Source organism: Gallus gallus, chromosome 4 (genome assembly GCF_016699485.2).
Source record: "Gallus gallus isolate bGalGal1 chromosome 4, bGalGal1.mat.broiler.GRCg7b, whole genome shotgun sequence".
Classification (NCBI taxonomy): domain Eukaryota; kingdom Metazoa; phylum Chordata; class Aves; order Galliformes; family Phasianidae; genus Gallus; species Gallus gallus.
Genome location: NC_052535.1, coordinates 16571563 through 16597118, shown reverse-complemented (window position 1 = coordinate 16597118; position 25556 = coordinate 16571563). Strand labels below are relative to the sequence as shown.

At 45.7% G+C, this 25556-nt stretch overlaps 1 protein-coding gene across 5 annotated transcripts in view; it reads right to left on the bottom strand.

Moving 5' to 3' along the window:
* KIAA1210 (acrosomal protein KIAA1210 homolog) overlaps positions 1 to 21443 on the bottom strand; it is a 53876-nt gene extending 32433 nt beyond the window's left edge. For 2 of the 5 annotated variants that reach the window (XM_046940791.1, XM_046940789.1), the window contains exon 1: positions 7774 to 7959. Coding sequence is in view for 3 of the 5 variants with exons in the window: in XM_046940789.1 (XP_046796745.1) it covers positions 7774 to 7798 (25 nt within the window). In the remaining 2 variants the exon portion in view is untranslated. Of the gene's footprint in view, positions 1 to 7773; positions 7960 to 21221 lie in introns of those variants that run through there. The other 3 variants (XM_046940788.1, XM_046940790.1, XM_046940792.1) reach the window with 2 other exon arrangements.
* Positions 21444 to 25556: the final 4113 nt, after the last annotated feature.

The following is a 25556-nucleotide window of genomic DNA, read 5'->3' as shown; positions in this document are numbered from 1 at the left end:
TGATTTATAGCACCATTTTTCCAGTACACTTTCTGGCCTGTACAAATCAGGAGAAACACGAGAGAACTTCGCTCCAATCAAGGCCGGCACTCACCCAGCCACTCATTAAGCACACGCAGGGCTCAGCCAGCACTTTGGGCCCAGATGAACTCTCCAGTAGAGGAACATGCATTAACTGCCCCAGCTGAACTGCACCATTTGGCATCAGCGTAGCAGTAAGTCAGTGCCTTTCCCATGTAGTAATTCTTCTTTACACTACAGAACAGCTGGAACAAGGATCTTCCACTCTTCCTAACAAGAAGCAACAGAGGCAGCAGGCAGCCAGCAACAGCCAAAGGAATGCACACACTGCAGGCAGCAGGAGCTCCCTCAGATCTGCTGCCATGGGTACAGCCGGTGAACTTGGGAAGGTGGGGACATGCATTGAACACAGAATCATATGATCCATTGAGTTGGAAAGGACCTTTAAAGGCCATCAAGTCCAACTCCCTGCACTGAACATGGACACCAACAGCTCCATCAGGCACTCAGAGCCTGTCCAGCCTGACCTTGAGTGTCTCCAGGGATGGGGGCACCACCACCTCTCCAGGCAACCTGTGCCAGTGCCTCATTACCCTTACTGTGAAAAAACTTCCTTATATCCAATATAAATCTCCGCTCTTCTAGTCTGAAACCACTTCCCCTTGTCCTGTCAACACAGATCCTGCTCAAGAGTCTGTCCCCTTCCTTCTTACAGCCTCTCTAGATGCTGACAGGCTGCTCTCAGGTCTCCGTGGAGCCTTCCCTTCTCCATGCTGCACAGCCCCAGATCTCAGCTTGTCCTCGCAGGGAAGTGTTCCATCCCTCAGATCATTTTTGTGGCCCTGCACCAGCAAGGGTGCAACAAGAGGTAGCTATGGAGCTGCTCCAGTAAGAACCACTGCATCTGGAAGCATGCCCCAAGCAGAGCAGCAGGAAGCCATGTTGCTATCACCCCATGCCTGCAGCCTCTCAGTGAAGGAGTCAGCTCTGGGGACAGGCCAGGCTGAGCATCTCTGCACTGTTGCATTCAAACCAAATCCACATGGGGGTGGGCATCTTTGGTCACTGCTTTCTAGTTTATCAAAACCCTTAGCATTTTGTAAGAGTGCCATGCTCCTGTGTTTGGATCCCTGCTTATTCTCACAAAATGTGAGGCATCATTACATCCTAGGCCTGGAAGAGGTTGCGGACGTTTTTGACAAATTAAGTGGTCTAAGTGTTGCAGGAAAAAAAGGGGCTGAAACAATAGCCAACAGAAGGTCAGAACTGAAACACAGGACTTCAGGCTATGTCTGAAGCTCTACTTTTTTTCCAAAACAGTCCCTTATCCCTCATTTTGTGGGTTGAAGAGCAGCTTAAGGATAGGAAAAAAACCCATCAGATAGCTCACACTGCGCAGGACACACTGCTTTCAGGATGAGTCAATGAAGACATTTCATGCCCAGGAATTTAAAGTGCACTAAAGAGCAACAATAAAAAAAGAAGCGACTAACAGAAATGTCCTGGAGTCACTGTGTCATAGCACTCACTCTGTGGATCCAACTCCCCAAACCAGGCAGCCAGCTCTAGGCTACAAGAGAGAAAATCAAATCAGGCTCTGCGGATTCAAACTGCCTTTGGCAGGAAGCTCAGGAAATCACTCCATGTGAAGTCCCGGACCCAACAGGGCAACATCTATTGGCTGTGCACATGTGAAAATAAAGGCCAGTTCCGCCTTGTGTTGAAACACGCTGTCTGGCGAAATCCCATGGCCTTCCACTGCTTCTGGAATTCAGACCCCATTTTGGCTGCTGACCTTAGTCAGAGCCAAAGGAAGGCCTGGAGCAGCATCCATGCCTGTGAGAGGAGAAATTCTGGAGCTGTGTGTGACTCCGAGGGTTTCCAGGGAACCTCTCACTGCTCCTTCCAGCTCCAGAGGGGCACCCTGTGCAGCACAGGAGAGCCACCAGAGCCAAGGGAGGTCACCCATGTGCTTCATAGATTCATAGAATCACAGAATCATTCAGGTTGGAAGGACCACTAAGATATTCTCGTCCAACCATCAATCCATGCATATGACTGCTCTAGGCCATGTCACTCTGTGTGACATCCACCCCTTTCCTGAACACCCCCAGGGACAGTGACTCCACCACCTCTTTGGGCAGCTTGTTCCAATAACCCACCACTCTGAGAAGAAACTTTTCCTAATATCCAACCTGAACCTCTGCTGGCGTAACTTTGAGCAATCCCCAAGTCACTTCTGTCCCCAGGCTACCGAGTGACGGTTCTCTTTAGAGTAGACACTACAAAGGAGACATACTTTGAGATTCCATTCACACACACTCCTCTAAAATCAGGCCATCTGAGCCAATGCTGGTTTGCACCAATAGAGCAGCAAGTTGCATTTAGCATGAGGAAGATGGAGACAACAGGACGCAGAGAGGGTATCCAAAATGGTTGAAATCCAGGAGGGTGACACCAAAGAGAGCAAGGACCACAAGACTTGTACTGACAAGAGGATATTTTGGCAAAAGCGCAGACAGGGACAGGCACTCTGTAAGATCTTAACTGGCTGAGTCCTGCAAGAAAGGAAGCAATGAGATAATTTGCATTTTATGAAGGAAAACAATGAAATTTCAACTACTGCAATATTCTTTTCACTCAGCTGAGAGGAGGGGAAGTAATTTGCTAGAATGAATCAGCAAACAACTCCTCTGCACCTCGGTCAGGCTGTATTATCCCCAGGTGCGGGGACAGCTTGAGGATTAATGTGATGTCTACAGCACGACGCCGAGCCAGAGCGCTCACAATACATCCCCCTCATACCTGAACCTCTGCAGGGATCAGGGCTGTGCTGTTAGGTGAGGGATACTTACAAAGTCTGGCAAAAGCACGCAGTTACATATTTCTTAGAATGAATAAGCATAAATGAATTCATCACGAATAAAAGTAAAACATTCAGTTCTCTAATTAGCACCAGATCCTTGAAACTCTGAGGCCAAAAGAAACAACCACAACAAAAATTTGGAGCTGGAACACCGCCTTAGCTCTGGCTGAACGGTCAGAAAGTAGAACCTTTGTCTGCACAGCAACATTCCCCTGCTCCAGCTGAGCATGCTGCTGTCCTTCCAGCCGTGACACCGCCACCAACATGGTGACAGGCCATGTGAGATCACCAGTACCCTGGTGCTTGTGCACCCATATGAGTGCAACAACACGCACTGGTGCAAACACAGCTAAAGGATGAGTGAGGACACGTGTGGCCCAGGCTTCTGCTTCTTCATGTACCTTGCATTGGAAGCATTGTGCTGCTAGCACAGCACTGACTGCTCACAGCATGATGTACAGCGACAGCACAGCATCTGCACGCAAAATCAGACAGGATATGAACTGACTGGCTTTAATTTGTATAAACAGTGACGCCCACAATGAAGCCTTGGAGGGCCACCTGCTACCTCTTTACAAATAATTGTTATTACTGCTACTACAGCATATGAACGAATCAGAAAGCCTGCAGTTAATGTTTCCTGTATTCAAAACACTTCTTAAAACTCCTTGATGTGTAACAGTTGAAACAACAACGGATTTAACTCAAAAATATATGCTTTGATGACAATAGAGTGGGGCTTTTGGAAAGAATCAAGGCATTTTGTGCTCAACTGTATTCTTACAGCAGCAACCCATAAGAGAAGAAAAGCAATAAGAACCCTACCTTGGAATTCCCTTGGATTTTCACCTGTCTCCACATCTCAGCATTGCCCAGGTCTGGTTGGCAATCAGCTCTCCCTACATAGCTCAGGTAGGTTATCTACTGGAAGCACAGCTTGAAGCTAGTACCTTTTTGTTTGAAGTATCTCTAGCCAGATTTCAGCTTCTAAGGGCAACTCTAGGCCTTTGAATCACAGCTATTAAATTTTCCAGATCTCTGTACAGGGAGGAAATGACAAATTAATCTCTCTCTTTTGCTGAAAGGGTACAAAGGCAGACACTCTGAGTGGCATAAGGAGAAAACATGAGGTAAAATTATGACAAGATGTTTTCAGGGCTCAATCTGACAAAATAAGGTAGACAAGAACTCCAGCCAAATGGTGCAGAAGAGTGAAAATCACATTCAGCAGACTGTCCCAAGCCAAGAAGCTTCTGCTCCTGTGGAATAGGAGCAGGACAGGCAGCATTAGGGGTGCATGTCCAGCAGACGCCTGGCATTGTAGTGATAGGGAGGGGGCTTCTGTGCTGAAACCAACCATAGGGCCACAGCTGCCTGGAACTCCTCTGCCTGCAGCTACCAAATGCACCACATCATGATGGCTTCTTAGCCACCAAGGCATGCTTAGCCACCAAAAACCACGCAGAGAGAAGTGTGAGCAGCAGCAGGAGGACTGGCGAGGTGAAGTGACTCACTGGCCGTATTAAGGCACAATTGAACTTCTTGCTCAGGGATGAGTCAAAAGGAATGAATCAACAAATAGAAATAGTTGATCTTTCTGTTAATAATATAGCACCACTGTACTAACTGTGCTCAACCGCCTGTAGTGCCATGGCTCTGCCACCTCCTGGCTGCTTTTGTTCACCCTCTCTATTATTCTTGTGTAAGGAAACAGGGCTTAAGTCTGAATGCTTTTAGTATTAAGCACTGAGCTGAGCAACCCCTGTGAGCTGAAGACAAAATGCTCACCAGTGTCCAAATGCTGGTAAATTGTCATGGACAGGAGCAAGCTCATAGGCTGCACATTGAAAGATTCCCATGGGATTATAATGCCTGGGGAGTCTTCTACTCAGTTCACTCTGTCTGACTTGGCCCCAGTGAAGAGAGCTCCCCACTTTCCAAGAAGTACATCCCTTCTCCAGTGCTTTGCCTCCTCTACCCTCCACAAACCATTTCTTGAAACCTGGCACTGTCACCTCTGTCTGGAAGTGAACAGCCTGAGGAAAGCTCCACATCTCAGCGTGTGCTAAAGAGCAGAGTGTGATGGGCAGTCTCCTACCATAACCCCTCTGCAGTGGTATGGCTCCCAAAAGCGAGATGCTGCAGGAAGCAAATGAGCTGCTGACAGTTTGGAACTGCCCCGCTCTCTGCAGTGCCAAGCTGCTCCTTCAGTAGCACTTGGTGGAGCTCTAAAGCACTCCCAGTTTACTTGCAACAATACAGCAGCACCTAAATCCTGAAAATAAACTTCACTTGATGGAATGGTCATAAAATCAGTCTACACTGACAATGACTTTCACCTCAAACTACAAATATATTGACAATTTTCCAATGCATCCCTTGATCAAGAGCTCTTCCCAAATGCTGAAGATGACTTCAGGGCAAAAGTGCACATCAGCATTTTTTGACAGTTTTGGACCAAAAGAAAGAAATGAATTATCCCACTGGAAGTGCAGAGCTTGGTGTAGCAGAACACACTCCAATTGAAGTACGTCTGTAATTCTGGGATTGCTTCTGAAAGGCACCATGAAATCTCCAGTGACCACCTTAACTACAGACCAGTTAAATATGTTTCCTTGGAGTCTGTTATAGAAACTGGCTCTGAGCTGACAGGCAAAGCCTTCAGCCAAACACTTTATATAGCTTCTAGCATGCTATATTTGTCTTTGGAAATTGGCAGTTTGCACTGACCATCAGTGAATCTTACTGTTCAAGCAACCACATTTTTCAGCTCATAATTATGTATCTGGCTACTACCAACAACAGAAAGGCAGATATTAACAGATTCTCCTGTGGGCCTTAGAAAACTGCATCATATCTGCTTAAAGCTGATAGGCTTCTCCAAGAGCAGACCAGCACCAAGCACAACATAGCTCTGCAATAAGGATGAGCTGCAAGAGCTACAGACTTACTGCAGGAACTGTTTAAGATCACTGGGGTTGCCAATGCTGGCTAAAGAGAAGTAAGAAAACAATCTGCAATTTTTATTCAGCTGATTAAGGTTGGTGCTGTTCCATTCCAATAGGATTTTTTTGTTTTTTCTTAAGATGGCATCTCATCCAAGAGCACTAACAAAGCACAGGGGCGGGACTCAACGCAGAATGATCGGCTCAGCTGCACATCACTGCAGGGCACAAAGGCAAAACATGGGGCACTGAAGGCTGATGTGACAGCAGCACAGGAGACGGTGACCCAAAGCAGCTCTTAGAACAGCCCAGGAGCCCCTGCTGGGTGCAGCAGCTCAGAGGGAGCTCTTTCCCAGTGTCAGCGCTGGGTTTCAGTGCTGGAGCTCTGGACCGCTTTGGCTAAATCGCTGCTTGTGCGCAAGCCAATTGCTTAAAATATAAAAAGCATTTCATTCACAAAGCAAACTAACTCCCACAGGTCCAACAACCACACGAGCATTTGGGTAAGCTTCTCCTGTGACATATCTGATGCTGTCCAGAAGGACAAATGTTTTGGGTAAAACTCAAAAGGAACTTAATCCAAAATGAGTCTTAGGCTCCAAACATAATTGTTGCTGAAATTAATGTCTGAGACTCATTTTAACAGCCAATAACCGCTGCCAAAGCTACATGTAAAATTTGTAACAAGTACAAAGTATTAACAGTCACTAATCCACTTGGGAACACATCACAGGGCTGAGACAACAGGATGAGGAACATAATCTACACACATATCCAGTGTCGAAACCAAACTGAAGAATAACAAGAAAGAGTTTGTTTAGAAAATAAACGCTGCCCTTTATGAACCAGGTGGATTTCCACAAGGAAGGAAGTGATCGTATGTCATATAAAAGAAGCTTCATCTGCTGCCCATCCTTCACAGCGTTTCCCTGCCTTCCGCAACTGCATTCCCCCTCTTTCCTAGGGTAGACTTGCTTTCTTGTAGTTCCCTTCTTGTAGGCACTGTCACAAGTTTCAAAGGAGGAAAAGAGTCAGCATGGGATGGGAATGCTAACTGAAATCCAGAAAGAACTGGGAGACTCTGAAAATCCGTAGTTCCAGCAGAGTAAAGTGAGACACCTGGCATAAAGGATGCAGCCTTTAGGAGAGGTATGAAGAGGAGGAGGCTGCAAGCTTTACTTTTGAGCTGGTGCTTTTTCCTCTGCTATCCAAGCCTTCATCCATACCATTAACTATCATCATTCATATCTTAAGCCTCAAGATACAATTTTACTTGCTTTTCACTGTTAATTTCCACTTTCTGTAATTCCATATTGTATGCAAAAATAGAGCCCTCTACAGTCTGCTGATGCAAATAATCATCAAAACCAACCACTTGGTTTTTGCAGCAGATAATTTTCTTCCACTCCTTAGCAGGAAGAATGTCAAAGGAAAAAGAAAAGCTGTCTTCATGGTGATTTAAAGCACCAACACTAACGTGCATTGTCCCATCCACTTCTCCCTCTGCAGCCCACTTTGCAATCAAAAGGATTTCTTGCAAATCAAATCTCTCAGCAGGGTGGAATTACAGAACAAACCTCGGGTTAGATATACAAAAACATTTAATATCAGATTTCTAGTGGAGTATTTTTTAAAGCCAACGTGCATTTCTGTATTTCTTGTTATTTGTTAATACACGAACAGTGCAGCTAATTAATAAAGAAGAGGACACTTTCCCATCACTACAACTAGACTGTAAAAGATTCATTTCCTTCTCAGTGTTTGCTGCTGGACACGTATATCTGTGAAGGAAAAAGAAACAACTAATTTTCATCAATTTGGCATTTCAGTCAATATTGACTTTTTGCACTTTGGTGCTCAGAAGGGCACTTCGGTCCCAAGGCAGGAGCACGCTGTGCAGTGCTGCTGCAGTACCAGAGAGCAGAGCGTGAGCGTACCCACCGTGGTGCAGGGGAGGGCTCCGCATGGCACTTACTTCTCACTTCTCAGGCAACTGTAGAATCCAGCCATGGTCCTTCGCAGAGGTGTGCAGGCATTTAATTCATCCTTGTGCACGGATGCTAGCACAAAGACTCGGCAGCTCTGTGCCCTGCTCACCAAGTGCCCACACACACGCACAAGAAAGGCAGTGTGCCGATGCAATTACTAGCCAGATAAAGTTCCTGATCTGAGGCCCTCAGACTCTGCTGAACCGGGTCCAAGGAGGGCTGTGCCTGCTCCATACATGGTTATGAACTGTTAACTCCCCCTTTCCCTGCCTCCCTCCAGCTCTTGGTGAGCGCGGCATCCTAAGTGTCAAATACCATATGGCATTTGGTTCTGTCTCCCTGCAGGACTAACGAGAGGATTGGTTGTAATTAGGATATGAAGAAGCCCTGAAGAGATTATACTGTTATTGATATTTTTTAAACAGACAGGCTGCAGAAAATACTCGCACCATCACCACGCAAACCTGCAGCCACCCTCCAGCACACAAAGGGTGCACGGGACCTTCCAGCACAGGCGTCAGCCCAACTCACTGTAAATCACAAGCGATTCTAACATGCTGCTCCACACATTAACAGCAAAAACTGCAGTACCGCAAGGCCAGGCGAGAAGCTCTGGAGTTTCAAACAGCCACCACGTCTGTATTAGAAAAAGCCTGCCTGGCAGTGCCCACTGGTGACACACACAGCAGCTGTGCCTCGCTGCCGCTAGGAGACCCTCACGGTTGCAGAAGAAGGAAAACAGCTATGGTTTAATGCTGGGAACATCCCCATAGCAGCTCTGTTCAGAGGATGCCCCAAGCCCAGGGACAGCACGGCTGCCCACATGTCGGCATCACACTGCATTAAGTCCATGCAGCACAGGTGCCCAACATTTTGGCTCTCCTGGGCTGCACTGAGTGAACAGAAATTGCCTTCGGCCACATACACAAAGGTTGCTCTGAAAGTAATGCCCCCCCTATTTATTTCCATGGAAACTACAACTGATATAAAGAGCGCAATCACACCATTTCATAGAGCAAATTCTCATCTACAAAACAGTATTTTTCAGTAAAGTCACCACTACTTGCTCTGCATTTTTGCCATTGATGAACAAGAGCCTGGATGCTGTGCTTGTCAAAACCTGTACCACTGGAGATGCCTCACTGTCACCATCACCACTGCTGAAACACACCACTCACTCCTCATTGTGTTTGCATCCACTGTTCAGTCTCTATCAACATTCAGCAAGTGTCGATGGATGTCAGTTTCTAACATGGATCACTTCTTGTAGAATATGAAGAGAAATATTTTAACACCCTTTCTGCAAGAAAGAGACGAAGTTTGAGAAATGTCCCCCTGGTGCATGGTCCCAGAACTGCCTGTTGCAGCAGCTTCATAACAGTGCAGAACTGTGTAACCTATGAATTATGAACCTCTGAACTCTATTTTCTATAAAATCCCATACATAAAGGAAAGCTGTGACACAAATAATAAATGATATCAAGTGCAAGAGCTATCACTAAGAAACCAAGTCATACTCTCATCTAACTTCCCAGCAAAAGAGAGAAAACTTCCACAGTGCCATCCACAGAAAAACTGCAAATCCAACCTGACCTGAAGAAGATGTGCTTTGTCTTTGCAAAAGATGCAAAAATGCAGTAGCACAAGTTGACGTTAGTTTTACTGCTGTCCTGAATTACTGTGTTTGTCGCAATGATTCCAGTCCAAACTCTTCACCCTAATTACAAACTGGCTACAAGCCTTAGCCTCCACCCATTGAGAAGCCCGCAGAAAAAAAAGTCAAACCCAAGACTTTGGTTATAGGATATCAACCACTGAGAAAGAATTCAGGGAGATTACTGGGGAAACATTCTCAGTGGCTGAGTGTACAAAATCTCGGACATGGGGCTGCATTTGAAATCTGCCCAGGATTTAGTTCAGAAAATGCTGCCAAAAGAAACATTTCTAGCAAGAAATGAAGGAAACCTCATCAGAAGTCCACATTTGTATTTAAAAGCGAGAAAGATCAAATGGCTTTCTAGTGGGAAGGCTCAATCCTAAAGGCAGTGGAAGGGCATAATCCTGATGGCTTTGGAATAATTTTGTAGTTTTAACTAGCATAGAGTAAGGCCCTCAAGATTCAGAAGATCGTATTTTTTACTAACACAAAGCAGATTCCCTGTCTACCTGAGACGGTTTGCCTTCAGAATGTTTCCTGTCACTGTTCTTCTGTCTTTCATGTGTTTGGTTTTTGTCTTGAAGTTACTTACTTGAACGTGCAAATCTTCATCTCTTGGTGCTCATTTAAGTCAAATGTAGTCTTGTTCCCAGGAACTGGCAGATTTACCCACACACATTGCACCACTTAGAAAGACCATTTACTTTCCAAGAAGCACAGACTGGTAAACAGTCATTAAAAATAATTACCCCACCTCAGGATTTACTCCTTTTTATTCTCTATCTCCATATCAGTCTCCAAGCCACTTCATGGCAGCGTTTCTTATTCATGGCTCTGATCCTTCATCTCTAGCACAGCTCCAAATAGCTACACATTGAGCTTTCTGGGTAGAGATCCAAAACCCAAGATGTTGATAAATATCGTGGCTCCAAGTCCACAGTGCAAGTAAGCAGTTATGTGAGGCTTATACAGGTTGTGCAGTCAAACAGGAGCCAAGCTGACATTAGCTCGTTCCTTGTCAAGTGCTAAATGAGTGGGCTGCTCTGCTGCCAGTTAATTAATAAAAGCTGTTTTCAGCTTGGTAAGTAGATGAACACCAAATAACCACAGAATACAGACTTTGGCAAAATAAAGATTGTTCTTTAAAGATGGGGAAAGAGAGCAAGTTTAGACACCTGGAAGCTGAATCAGATCTGAATTTCCTCTAAAGTCTGTGGCTTGGCCTGACTGAAAAAGCCCATTCCAGCCCATTTCTGTTTGAAACAAGCATTCCCCTTCACTTCTCCCAACTCACTACCATTGCTCTCCCCCCACAGCCCAATAACCTTACTACTCCCTGTGATCACTGCACATCCTAATCTGCCTTCATCCTCTCTGTCTGTCTGCAGGTGGAGTGAGTGCTCCAGATGGCAAGGTGCCCTTCCTTGAGGTGATGCAGGGGTAGCAGCAGTGCCTGTGAAGCTCCCTGAGTTTCTTAATTTCTCCAAAGGGATAGAGGAAGGCAAGTCTGAGCAAGGCCAGCAACTCAATCATCGAGAAAGGTTGCACTAAGATATAATTCACAAAATCAGAGACTTAGCTGTTTCATGGGCAATTTCAGCAAGAAAGACCTCTTCAAAGTAAGTAACCAACAGCAACTGGTAATCCAATACGGGAAACTCAAAATAAGCTGAAAACACTGGCCCATTTCCACAACCACTTCCTACACACACACACGTACACAGGGTACACACTAGCAGCCCGACAGCAGAGGTGTTAGGCGCTACACACACAACAAGCAATGCAAAATATGTTTCATGTCCAACAGATCTACTGCTTTTCTTGCAGCCTCTTGCAGCTAAATCTCCAAGGGCTAACCATGTCCTTACCTTCTGGACTCTGAGACAGCAAACGCTTCATGCTTCTCAAAAAGCCCACTTAAAGCTGGCTTGAGCAGCATCAGGACACATGCACGGTGCAACACAGCAGGGACAGACCAGATGTCATGCAGTTTTGACACCTCACAATTCACCAACTGTGTTTAAACATGTCTGTTTGACCATTTTTTAACCAATTTTCAGGAGACAAAAGTTTTCAGTGAATTTTTTAGCATGCAAGTGTAAGGTTAGGAAGAGAAATCCTACGGTAAACTGGTAGACCATAGCGTTACAAGTTCCCAATGTATGTTGGTATCTCTGCTTTGACTTCCTGTTCACAAGGCACACAGTGGTCTCTCACTTTTAGCCTTCAGCCCCTACCAAAAAGCAGCCTGCTTCCCTCTCTCCCAGTCCCTAACAAGGTCATGCTTTGGCTGTGTTGCTCTGGTAGGCTTCGCTGCTGTGAAAAGCACAGTGCCTGTCAAGTGAGAATTCAATGAAAAAGTAACAGAGTCAATGTCTGGACATGAAACAAAGCGTGTGGCACAAATCCACAGGCCAGTCTAGCTCCCAGCTCTCCAGCTGTTATCATCGAGCAATGAAGTCTAGGTTCATAGAAAAGAATCACAGAGCCATACAACCATAATGGTTGGAAAAGACCTCCAAGATCATCCAGTCCAACCATTCACCTACCACCAATATTTCCCTGCTAAACCATGTCCCTTACTACCACATTTACACATTTCTTGAAAACCTCCAGAGATGGTGACCCCACCACCTCCCTGGGAAGCCCATTCCAGCGTGTGACCACTCTTTCAGAGAAGAATTTTTTCCCAACATCCAACTGGAGGTTGAGAGCTTTCAGACTAGTTTTTATGCTGCACTTGATCTTGCCTCAGTCCTTAGAAAAATGTGCCATTCCAGCTGAACCACACGTAGAGCTCTCCTTCCATAATAACATGCAACAAATCCTGCACTGAAATCTAACTGCAATACTGCAAGTTGCTCTCCCCATACCACAGTGCTCTTTGCATTCAGCACATGGATCATTTAACCATGTGCTAGCATAAATGTGACCCTCAAGAACATTTTTCCAATGCAGAAACACATTCATTTTTCCTACAAGTGAGATTCTTGGGCTGGCAAATGGGCCTGGCTTGGGAATTTTCAGTGAAAAGAAATAACTGTCCACACATCACTGTTAAAAGCCACACTATCAGAGCTTTAAGCAACTGGGTTGGAATCACCCACAGTATTCTGCAGAAAACAAAGAAGTGAAGATAAGAGGATTTCTGCCTTTCAGAGTTTATACATCCATCTGTGATTAATATTTGGAGGAAAATGAGGGTCAAAGCCTATCTCTGACTGTAGAATACAGCCAGGAGCGTCTAACTGTGCATTATATCAGCTTCTTATTAACGCATCTGAGCCTGAAGAATTCACCATGATAGTTGCTTCGGAGTCTAATTACTGTATGTTGATCTAATTATGTCTGTTTTTACACTTTGTGTGCAGTGTCTGGGATTTGGGGGATTTCAATGGTCGTTATTTCCTGTTGGAGGACTTGCTGCAAGATCCTTCAATAAAAAGAATATTGCAAAGACTGCAGCAATACATATAATCTCTGATTCTAGTGTTTGGCAATTCCAATTATGAATTGTTTCACAGTTTCTCACTAACATACTATCTTCAATTCTGAGGAAGGGGCAATGATAAACCATGGTATATCCAGCGTATTACTGAATTCTAAAATACGGCAAAAAAGATACCAGTACACTACATCTGTCTTCCTAGTCTGTGCCTCCTTTGTGTCTGCACAGTCAAACACGATCTCTTCCTGGATTATCTAGAGATGAAGGTCGGACCATGTGTCATTTAAAAGGTAATTTCCCCTAGATTTGCAGCAGGATCGCAGACATATCCTCAGACTTCAGTGTCAGAAAACATCAATTGCCAAACAAACAATACAGATGGAGGGAGGAGTGTTTGAGTTACATTCTACTAATTTGCAATTGATTTGCATGTAAAAATGCATTACTTATAGAGAAATTAAGGACGTCCTTGTGTACATAGACAATATAGCAGGAAGTGCTGCCTCTCATGTCTCTGCTTTTTTTCCATCCAAGATCATAAATCTAAAATTTAACATTATAATGAGTTTGAATGAAAAGCAGATTTTTGTTATTTTTATTTTTTGACACAGAGGAAGAGCTTGGTATTTCCTGTGAAAATACCAGCATGGTCAACATTTTCTATACTGGAAAACTGTGGTTCTTTTGTCTAAGTTTGGGTAGTGTGGAAGCTGAACAAAGGAGCTCTATTTCTACACAGTCTGACTTAGGAAAATACTGTGTTAAAAAACATTACGTTCCAACAACACAACTTTTCCTTCTTGGAGTCCAGGCAGGCACCAGTATGCAAGACCATCTGGAAAGAAATGTGAGAACACGGTACGTAGCTTCAGGCACATGGATCACTGCCTAGTCTACATGTTGAACATCAGAGGTAACAGCTTCTGAGTCTAAACAAATATCCCGAGACGCCTTGAATAATGACTGGAGTTCTCTACACCCCATTCTTCCCAAATTCCCCTCTAGGGATAGATCCAGTCAATGTCCTTGCAACACACCAAGCTCCCCTGGAGACGGATCAGACCTACATTGCCAGTAACGCCTGTGCTGTGAATAAGCAATCAAGTTTAATGACTTCCCATGTATATTGGCTTCGCACTAACGCAGGCCCACCTCTTCGACAGAATTACTCCTGATTTGTTTGCACAGGTATAATTAGGGACTTGCACATCTGGAAAAGTGTTCTGAAAGCCATCAGCATCCTGAATTTGTACTGCCACTGAAATAAAAATTCAAAAGCAAAGGTCATCTCAGATACCATCTCACGGGCTGAAGTAATAATATGGGAAATCACAGCACAGCTCTGAGGAAAAGGCTGTCTGACTCCAGTGCCTGCAAACACAAGGCTAAAGATAAAGTGACCATTAACTTTCAGAGAAGGGCAGTGAGGTCCCAGAACGTCCTGCCTGCAGGCTTTATTGCTCCAAAGGGAAATGAACAGAAAAATACAAGTTAGAACTGCATACTGCTGACATTTAACTCAAATTAGTAGGCAATGGTAACGTCTCTTCTCCTTTGTTAGCTTTCCTCTGCTTAAAGGCATGCATACAGTATCTGTTTCATTTCACAAACTGCAAAATAAGTAGAATGCACTGAGTAATAATAAATCTACTCCCACCACTTGGTATCTGCAAGATTAATCACAAGCGCTAGACCTGTGTCCCTCTGCACAGAATGTAGTCTTACTTCACGCTGCGGATACAGATGGGGAACTGAGGCAGAGTAATCCAGTGACTCTTCCAGAAACCACAAACCGAGACTGAACCCAAAGCTCCTGGTGCCTGGAACTGTGTTTTAGAGTCTTTTCCCATCCTCCCTCTCTCCATAACAATAGTCAGAAAGACCCTACAAGAATAGGCACCCTATAAATATCTAAGATAACTTTAAGTTCACTAGCCAGGCTTCAGCTGTGGGAACTCCTACTGAATCACTGGCATCAAAAGGCTGAGTTAAACTAGAAATCAATGACTCCACCTCACAACTTGGTCCAGCCTGCCCAGAGTTTTAAAATCATCACATAATAAAACATACCCCATACTGAGCCAATTTGCCAGAACAGTTCCATACCCCAGCAGAGTCCTGACACAGCAGCCTCGCATATTTCTCAGATTCAAGTTCTGGGAATCTTTAAATATCCAGTTTGTTCCCAACTGTCTCTTACATATGCTGGCACTGCTCTCATCATAATGGGAAGGGAAAAATATCTAATAATTAAACATCTACAAGCAGGAAATAAGCTAATTGCAGAAGAAATTTACCTGAAACGGTTGAATAAATTACAGTTGAGTCACCAAGTCACTTAAACACATGCTTGAAGTGGATCTCAGCTTAGTCCATCCCATTTCAAAGGGTACAACTACAGAGCTTAAGCACGTGCTGAGCTGATGGGTCCACCTACTGCCACAGGACCAGTGGTATCTAAAAAAGCTGCTTGACAGTCACAACAATTTGAAGTCCATTGCCCTCCTTCTGCTCTATGAAGTGGTTTAGGAGATACATACAGCTCTCTCAGGACAAATGCCACTATCCAGCCCCACCACTCTGGCCCGTCTTGCCAGCCCAGACACAACACATTTGAGATCCAATGGTACTGGCTTTGGGTATTGACTTCTTGCTTCCATCTTGGTAGTTTCCATACAGTGAAATACCAGCCAACATTGCGAATCCCAATGGGACAAGGAGCACTTGTCATCATGTGTCATGAGCTGAAAAATCACCCAACTCTTCTATTAGTTTTAGCAGCAACTATGTGAGAAGGCAAACGCAGATCAAGTCATGAAACAGCTCCTCTGAGTACAGCACAGAGGCTAATGCACCAATAATGCCTGCAATGGGTCGAACTGAGGCACGGCCTGGAGATAAGCCAGTGTGCAGCCTAAGGACAAGGCATGCTAGGTCTGCGTTCAGCTACCTTTGGACACAAATGCTAAGCAAGATCTCCATTTATCAAGGAATATTTATACATAATGTGAATTACAGACTAGATTGTCTTTAAAAGCAACGAAAGGTTGCTAAGAGAAGTTACAGGATGGATTTGAGTTGCTTTCTTGATTGCAAAACACCAATACTGCATTATTTTCTCACAGTGGATGATTTTTATTCTTTCACTAAGGCAACTGTAACCAAGTGCAAACACTGCTGAGATTCTGGATATTTCCCCTAGGTTGTGCGAAGTTTTTCCACCATAAATTCATACATAATTGCTAAATATAATGAGATATTAGTAAAATAATAATAAGGATAACAAATCCTAAGGGAGTATCATTGAGCGTTGCAGAGTGACTACTAGTCGTCAGTAAAACTGTTAATATGATGAAGCTTTTCCTCTGCTCAGAGGCTGCTACAAAAACAGTGAATACGTCATCTCCGGAGAGTCCCACATACGCTACACATGGAAAATCCCCTCCACCAAGGAAAGGGACTTTCACCACTCTTCGGGTGCTGCTTTGCTCACTTTTGTCTCTTTCCATTTAACACAATTTTACACTGCTTCTCATTAAAACCACATCATAAAACCCTTAGCATAGTCTATGAGCTCAACAAATCAACTAACGTAAGAGCCTCTGCGATAAATGATAGACTTTCCTTGACTCTGATTTCTTGCTTTAAGCTGATTTATTTTAAGAACCTTAACATTTTAATATATGTTCTTCCACAGTAAAATATCACAGCGTTAGGAGTTTAACACTCATTAAATCTTCTCTTCGGACATCACTGTGGCAACAAAGCAATAACGCACAAAGGCTACATCTCCCCAAAAGAAAAGGACTTTAAAAAATCAGTGCTTAAAGAAGTCCATGTTGGTAGTTAACATTATGCATGTGGGCTGTTTACCGTGCTTCTGCTCACTCTATCATTACTGTTCCTGAACTCGTAAGAGTAAGCAAATACACCACACTGTGGTTTTGAAACACACTCTGAAAGGGAACAGTTGCAAGCTACATCTCTTCCAAAGGACCAACATCTTTAAAACTGTACAGCTTTACACATCTGTAAATACAATCTTTCCTCATGTATCTGCAAAGAATAAAGAACTTCCTCTACTAGCGAACACACAGCAGTTCTGAAATAGCATCTCCAGGTGACTTTACTTTCCCAGTGCACGGGAGGTTTTCTATGCCCCATTCTCAATAACATCATCTTCCCACCTCCCTTTTTTTAACCAAGATTTAAAGAGTCAGTTATATAAACCCATGAGCTGCCTGTGAGGTGCTAAGTCATTTCCTGGCAGACTTAAATGAAACACATAGCTTGAAACAGCAACAAAGTCAAGTAAGCATGCTAATACATATTCCCAGCTTGCAGAATGTTCCTGGATAAATATACTGTATATATGGGACTGGAGTTTAAATTTATAGAGAAGCTCTTGGCCCATTTCTCAAATACCACGTAAACCACACAACCAGGCTGCCCCGCTTTCTCTCCCTCACCCTTTCACTTCTCCCAGCTGAGCAGTGAAATCTATCACAGAAAACAGAAGGTAAATTCAGAGCTCAGAAATCCTGGCACCGCTTCGACAGAAAACAGGTTGAGAGAATGCGTCTTTTCTAAGCCTTCCCGTGCCCATCACTAACAGTACACCAGAAATTATAAATGGCTTTTTGAGTCACAGAGACAAGATTTATCCTGGGATGTGAAGAAGAGCCCTAGGCCCCTGTTACCTGGCTGTGGTCATGTGCAGCGAGTCAGCAACGAGCCTGGGAGCAATGCTGCTTTGCCTTGTACTGTAGGCTAGAGTGAGGCAAACGTCCCCAGATGGCATGGGATGGGCCGCAACTCCAAGTCTCTTAAGTTTGAAATGATTATTAATGATTACCTTTAAAAAGAGCACTGGCACTCAAAAGAACAAAGATTCAGCCAATGTGCGGCAGCCTCACCTGTGTGCTGGCAGGTATCCCTCCCACGCAACCCCATGGAATACAAAAATGGTTTTACCAAGTGTAAACCGGGAGAAAGCATAAGACAAGGCCAACTGCAAACTACTGCAACATTTTCTGACAAATTACAGCAATTCTATTTAACAGATTTTCATATTGTGACAGCCTCTTAATGTCAGCAAATATCAGTGGAATTTAAGAGCTGTGCGTTCGGCAGGAAGAGGAAAGGGCTGGAACAGCAGGTGACAATCCAAAGCACAACAGTGAAAGCGCGAGAAGCTGTGTAACTCCTTGGTGTACCATTTGGCTGAGGTTACCTCAACTTGTAAGCAAAGTACAAGTAAAATTATGAGCACTAACCTCTATTTTACCCTACAGGCTTTTAAGGAACAATTTACAGAGAAGCTGTGAAATCAGATCCTCACTACTTCCTACAGTTTTAAGTGCTTAGAGTAGAGCAGTCACCCCAAATTCAGCACCCCTGAGTCAGCAAAACTACGCAACAAGTGGGTATTTTGGAGATAACATTGGGCGCTCCCTTCATGTTCAGTTTCTGAACTGCTACAGGTCCTGCTTTCACGCTTTGTGGCTGTGTATTTTGACTTTTTTGCCCAGCTTTGGTTCGTTGGTTGGTCAGAAGATTTAGCATCTTGCATGACCATTTCTCTGTGTGAACTATGACCTGAAGAGATTATGGGAAAAGTGGGGTAGTTGGCAACAATGAGGGAGGAATATAAGTTAAAATGATCCTTGTTAATACCATCAGCTGCAAATCTTAGCATCTGCTGCTCGCCAAAGAGGTGGTTTCAAGTTCTAACCTGCAGCACTCCTTCCATTGCACATACAAGCTGTCAACCAAAGATATGGAGATAAACCCCTCCGGATGGAGAGAAATGCATGTAGCTTTATGCTTAAACAATAGACTGAGCTTAAACAGGCTGAAGAATTGGCGGCTTTCTTGAAACTTATCTGAGGGAATGGGAACAGGGAGACAGGACTGCATTTCCACTAAAACCAACGTCAAGTAACAAAGTCTCACGATGTTATTGAATTAAGTTAGAAGAAACTGATGAAATTCAAATGGCATCTATGCTTGTGGCGTTGGCATGGCTTTTGAAAGCTATTTTAGACTTTCAGAGGATGTGTATGTATCTGTGTACGCATGACTCAACATGGTTCTGGTGGCATTCCAATACAGTCAAGCCACTGCAGCTCGAGACTGGGCCACATCCAGAGCTCATTAAAAACAGTGAGAGCCTTTCCACCTTGACCAGCTCCCCAAATGGTCACCTGTTGTTGCAGTCTGCAGCAGGGATGGCAGTCACAGGGCCCTGTCCTCTGCTTGACTTATTACACAGCTGGGTGCTTACATTATGTAACTAAAGATATTGAGAACAACCACACCACATTCAGTGTTCGCAATACAAACATAAGGATTACTGAAAATCCTCGGGGGGGCGGGGGGGGAGTAATAATTCAACTCCCTAGTTGGCCACACCAGTGTGTACTTTCTTTTCATTTATACAGAGATTTCATAGAAATAAATACATATATAGGAACGGATCTCTAACATACTTCAGCAGTATCGAATGCAATAAGCTTTCTGGTCAAAGTCGTCGTGGATTTTAGCAGAGATTAGGCAGTAAGGATTAAAGACGTGTTTGCTGGTATTAAACGTTTTAGACTCCCTCCCATGTACATAAAGTATTGTTCGCCGAGTGCTCATTTCCCCAGCTGTTAAGAAACAAGGAACACCTCAACCCTTCCTTAGCACTTACACACGATCCCAGTATCTGCATGTGCAGATAGGGCTTTCTTGTGACACATTCTAAATAACCAATGGAGACTACACACATTTATTTGGATTTTAAATAAAAGGCCCTGTACTAAGCGGGTGCCTGGACCAAACTGAACTTCTCACTTCTCCTCTGACCACCATACAGCTTCCTCTGTGGAAATAAAACGGAGCTGTACTGCTGTCTTGCAGCACTGGGACTGGTAAATTAAACCACGCTGCCAGTGGAGGCAAACATTAACTCTAAAACAGGACACTTCGTAAGACACAAAACTTAACTTTTTGGTTCAGTCTGTGCTCATTGGCTGCAGGAAAGACTGAAGAAGTCTACAGAAGTAACTGCTTCCCAAATGTTCAGACACAGCCAAAACCTGTGCTGTGGGTTCCAAGGGACAAACAGTTTCGAGTCATCAGATGTGCACCAGGCATATCTCCATCTTGTTGGTCACAGCACTCGGAGACATTTCGGTTTCAGAAAGCTCCCATCAAATCACAAGCAAGGAACTTAAGTAAAACAAGTATTCTAATTCCAGTGTTTCTTAGGAAACTCAGAGATTTGATTTTGGTTCATATAACTTGGTTTTGCACAGTAGAGAAAGCACACAGTACAGATATGCAACTGAATAAAATGTCTTATAGCAGCAAGGCATGTAAGTATTTGTATTTCTCATAACAAATCTGCAAAGGTGCTGGAGTCCTAATTGTCATTAAATATATTGTGTGAGAGAAAAGCAAATAGAAGACTCACATTTGTCAAGCTGTTAAGAACAGACTGCCTTTACACTTGGCTTTCGAGGGCTGTTTTAAGGGCTTCGAGCAGTATTCTTTAAGCCACCTGTAACCTCCATCAAATTCCCCAAAATATCAAAAGGACAACGCAAAGCATAAAACAGTGGCAGTAACAGTAACCCCCAGGGGATGGGAACACGTGCACTCTTTCCAAACCCCGACTGCACGGCTGAAGTCAATAGAAGCCCATCTCGGCCTGCACCGGAGGGCTCTGACGGGTGCCGGGCCGGGGGCGGGGGGGCTGCCCCGGCTCAGCATCGTGCAGAACGTGGCACAAGGACGCGGCAGCACGGCGGGGGGGGCAGGCACGGCTCTGGAAGGTGCTGCCCAGGCAGGAGCTGGAGCAGAGCAGAGCAGAGAGCCTGCAGGCGGTTTGATGGGGTCGGTGACGCTCCGCTCGCACCGCCCGCGGCTCGGTACCTCGACGGGAGCGCTTTCCCTGACTCGAGCCCCTCCTACCGGCACAAGAGCTGTATCACAGGAAATTCGGCAAAGATGTGCGATCATCGAGCTTTTGCTCCCGGCACGCGGCTATCTGTGACTTCGTGCTTGTAACAGCAAGCGCTACGGCTTGTAACAGCAAAAGGACCATCAAGGACACGGCGGCTGCCCCCGCATCCTTCAGCTGCCCCCTTCGCTCTCTCACCGCGGCCCGGCTCCTGCACCGCGCGGCTCCCGCTCCCCCAGCCCCGGGGCCGCACGCGTGCGGTGCACGGCCGGCAGTGCCGGAGAGATGCGGGGGGCAAAAACGAAGCCCCGTTCGCACCGATCACTGCGGCGAGTCCGGCGAACCCACCTAAGTCAGACAGCTGCTTGGAGGCATCAGGCACAGAGGTCCAATCCCGGAGGGCTGCGGGTTCACGCGGACGCCAGACCCCGCGCTCCAGGGGCAGCGCGGCGGCAGCAACGCGTACGCAGCCCTCCCCGGGAGCGCGCCCGGCCCCGCCACGAGCACCCGCCCCGCCGCCGCCACTCACCCGCCGCTCCCAGAGCCGCTCCGCAGCCCCGCGGCGGCCCCTCCCCGCGGCCCCGGGAACGGACGGGACGGGGTGCCGCCCCCGGTGCGGTGCGGCGTTGTGCTACGGGCGGCCCCCGCGGCCCCGGCCCCGGCCCCGCCCGCAGCGCTTCCCGCACGTGTGCCGGGTCTGGGTGCCGCCAGGTGCTGCTCGGCAGCCCGAGCTGGGGTCAGAGCGAGCAAAGATGTAAGTAACCAGCTCTGCAACAGGTAGAAATGTGGCTTGTATTTGGAAGGGTACCGAATGAAACTGAGCACCTGGGCGATCTGGGGAAAAAGCAAGCGGTACTCCTTCCACAGGTCCGTCTTCCCACTGCTGCTTTCTTTTTCAGCCACCCTCCCCTCACCTTGGGATTTGGCCACTGAACCACTTTGGGTTTGGCCACTGAAGCAAAGGCAGTGAAAGCTCTGTCACGTGAAAGCAATGAGCACTGTTTGAAGCAGAAATGTTACTCACGCCGAGATGAGAATCTATGCATATCTTGTGTTTCTGTAACTAACATGCTACATGAAAGCTCTGCCGTTTTAGTTCGTTGCTGCATCCCTTCTTCTGAAGTTAAGGCTACTAATGCTGGAGCTGATTGTCAGTGCACATTGACAGAGATTGCCCTGCCCTGTGGCAGACCTGGCACTCCAGCAGAGCTTAGAGAACTGGTCCAGCGTCAGTGATACAGCACTGGGAACAGACAGCTCATGCCCCAAAAATGCTGTGTGACCATCTCCAGTGGGAGTGAAAATTGGTCCTCGTAGAGAGCACATGCACACAGCACTTCCCTACCCAACACCAGTGGGGCAGAGAGAGTATTTCCTGCTCCCCCTGAGAAATGGTATGACTGATTTGCCTCAGTCTGTGAATGGGCTGTTTCTTTCATGTCATCCAGCGGTTTTCCACACAGAAAGTCTCCCTGGCTCATCTGAACGCTAAGCAAATCCAAGGAGTTACTTTCAGAAAGACAGGGATTGTATTTACTCCTTCACTGTCTTGCAGTGTGCTTTCTAGGGATACCAAGACTGTTACATTGCGAGAATCACGCCGACCCGCATTTTCTTTTTTCCCTCCTTCTTCCAAAGCACACACGGCTTGTCAGGCTGCCCAGCTTGTTTTTGACACTGGCTGCCTTTCAACACAAGGAGCCCACACTGAGAATTCACGCCTTCTCCTATGATTCTAGACCTTCTCCTATGGTTCAAAGACAGTGAGACGTCTCCAAACCCTCGCATGGTCACTGCAGACACCCATCCCTCCCAGTCACCGCCAGCCCAGTTTGGCACAATGGAATGGAAAGCCACCATCCTGGCGGGGAGGCAGTGCTGCAGGGGGGAGGTTGGAGTGGCAAGCTCCAGCATGCTTTTCCTTCTGAGCAGTCTCTGTCTATCTGATGCCCCTTCCTGACACATTTTCTAAAATTTGGTTTAAATAAATAAACAAACCCCATTTGGAGCTGTTTTATGCTGCAGATATTTAGACATGTATCTCCAGGAGTGACAGGATCTTGAGAGCTTTCAGCCTGCTGTCATCTTCACGGAGCAGAGTTCTTCCTTGCAGCACATAGCTGGATGGCGAAGCACGCAGCTAGACAGTCAGAAAAATAAACTGTAGCATGATGGAGATTTTTTAAATGACCATCAGAAAGATGGTGTGTGCTTTTGATCTGAGGGCTAGACACAACTCAGGGCATTTCTAGGCCAGGTGCCAGTTCTCTGCACCTGGAACAGACCTACTCTAGCGACAGCTTCATCTAAAGTCTGCAGCCAACATCGAGAGCATGTTTGGCCAACTGGAACTCTGAGATGAGGGAGGGATTCTTTTTCCTTGGCACAGGTTGGCACCAGTCAGTAAGAAAAGAGTGAGATTACAGCTCCTTATTAGGAACTTAGGAATTATTATTTCCTTGTTAGAAAGTTTTATAAGATGTATACTGCATATGAAAAGAAGAGAAGAGAAGAGAAGAGAAGAGAAGAGAAGAGAAGGGAAGGGAAGGGAAGGGAAGGGAAGGGAAGGGAAGGGAAGGGAAGGGAAGGGAAGGGAAGGGAAGGGAAGGGAAGGGAAGGGAAGGGAAGGGAAGGGAAGGGAAGGGAAGGGAAGGGAAGGGAAGGGAAGGGAAGGGAAGGGAAGGGAAGGGAAGGGAAGGGAAGGGAAGGGAAGGGAAGGGAAGGGAAGGGAAGGGAAGGGAAGGGAAGGGAAGGGAAGGGAAGGGAAGGGAAGGGAAGGGAAGGGAAGGGAAGGGAAGGGAAGGGAAGGGAAGGGAAGGGAAGGGAAGGGAAGGGAAGGGAAGGGAAGGGAAGGGAAGGGAAGGGAAGGGAAGGAGCAGGAATACACAGAAACAGTTTGACCCACTTTGATTTGTAAGGATATGAAATCTAACCAAATTCCAATGCCATTTTCTCCAATTCATTCTCTTCTTCAACAAGGAGAACTGTTTCATTGAGCCTTCTCGTGGATTCTGTTAACCATGGCTTCAAGGCGGAAAAAATTGTTGTCTAGAGAGTGGCAAGAAGTAACTGTGGGAGCACAGATAATGCTTGTGGTATTTAGCTGGTGCCACCTGAGTTCTGCCCAGAACCTCAGTTCCATTTAAATGCGCTGCCAAACAAGTGTGCTACTGACAAATGTGTAACAAGGGACTCATGAAAGTAGGTAATTCCAAGTGATGCATCATCATCTTCTTTAATGCACATTTATTTCTAAGTATCTGTTCTCATTTTTCCCCCCAAATAAGACACATCTCAATACGTTTGGGTATGATAGAAGGTTTAAAAAAAAAAAAAAAAAAAGAGCATAAAGTTGAGTAACTTAACTTGTGGTGCCAGTGTTTATGTGGGAGATAACTTGAGATTTTATCAATCTTGGCAGCATTTCCCAGCCCTCCTTTATCTTAGAATGAACTGCCCTTGCATGGTTTCTCTGGGATACTGGGCACAAACAGAGCTTATTTTCCCTCCCCTTGGTGTCTTAGTTCATGGTCAAATTCCGGGCTGGGTTATTTTGGTGTTTGGGTTTCTCTTGAACAAAATGTAAGCAATGAAATAAAGATATCCCAATAGTTTTCTCTTTTTTCATCTAGTTCTCTAACATGTAATATCAACACAGCGAAATCTAATAGCATCTCAATACCTGCATTGAGCAGAATTAAGCACCATCAAGCAATACAGCTCCTCATTCGAATAATTCTAAAGCTCAGAAGATTTATCCAGTATCCCAGACAGGATCAAAACCCAAACCTGCTTCATTACCAACCACAGATCACAGTACTGGATCAGTGAAACAATGAGCTTTCTTCTCCCAGCTCCACAGTAGATGGGAACAAAAGCCAGTACCTGCCAATGAAGACCAACTCCATGTGCTGATCGATAGAGCATGGAATTTCCCGAGCCAGGCAGCAGGTGGAACCAAACCTCACACCTTGAGGGGCAGAGCCAACTGCTGAACACCTCAGTGCTGTGTACCCAAAAGATGGAGCTAAACATCTCCAAACAGCTGGAAGAGAAGAAGGTTATCAGGAGTAGTCAACATGGATTGACCAAGGGGAAATCATGTTTGAGCACCTTGGTAGCCTTCTATGTCATCACTGGCCGGGTGGGTGGAAGCAGAGCAGTGGATGCTGCATACCTTGACTTCAGCAAGGTATTAGACACTGTCTCCCACAGCGTCCTTGTAATGAAGCTCTTGAAATGTGGGATAGATGAGTGGACAGTGAGGTGGGTTGAGAACTGGCTGACTGGCAGAGCTCAGAGAGTCATGATCAGCAGCACAGAGTCTGGTTGGCGGCCTGTTTTTAGTGGTGTTCCCCAGGGGTTGGTGCTGGGTCCAGTCTTGTTCAACATCTCCATCAATGACCTGGAGGAAGGGATAGAGTCCACCCTCAGAAAATTTGCTGACGATGCAAAGCTGGGAGGAATGGCTGACACACCCAAAGGCTGTGCTGCCATTCAGCAAGACCTGGACAGGCTGGAGAGTTGGGCAGGGAGGAACCTGATGAGGTTCAACAAGAGCAAGTGTAGAGTCTTGCAACTGGGGAGGAATAACTGCACACATCAGCATAAGTCAGGGGTGATCTGCTGGAAAGGCAGTTCAGTCTCCTTCTATGGAGATATTCCAGAGCCATCTGGACACCC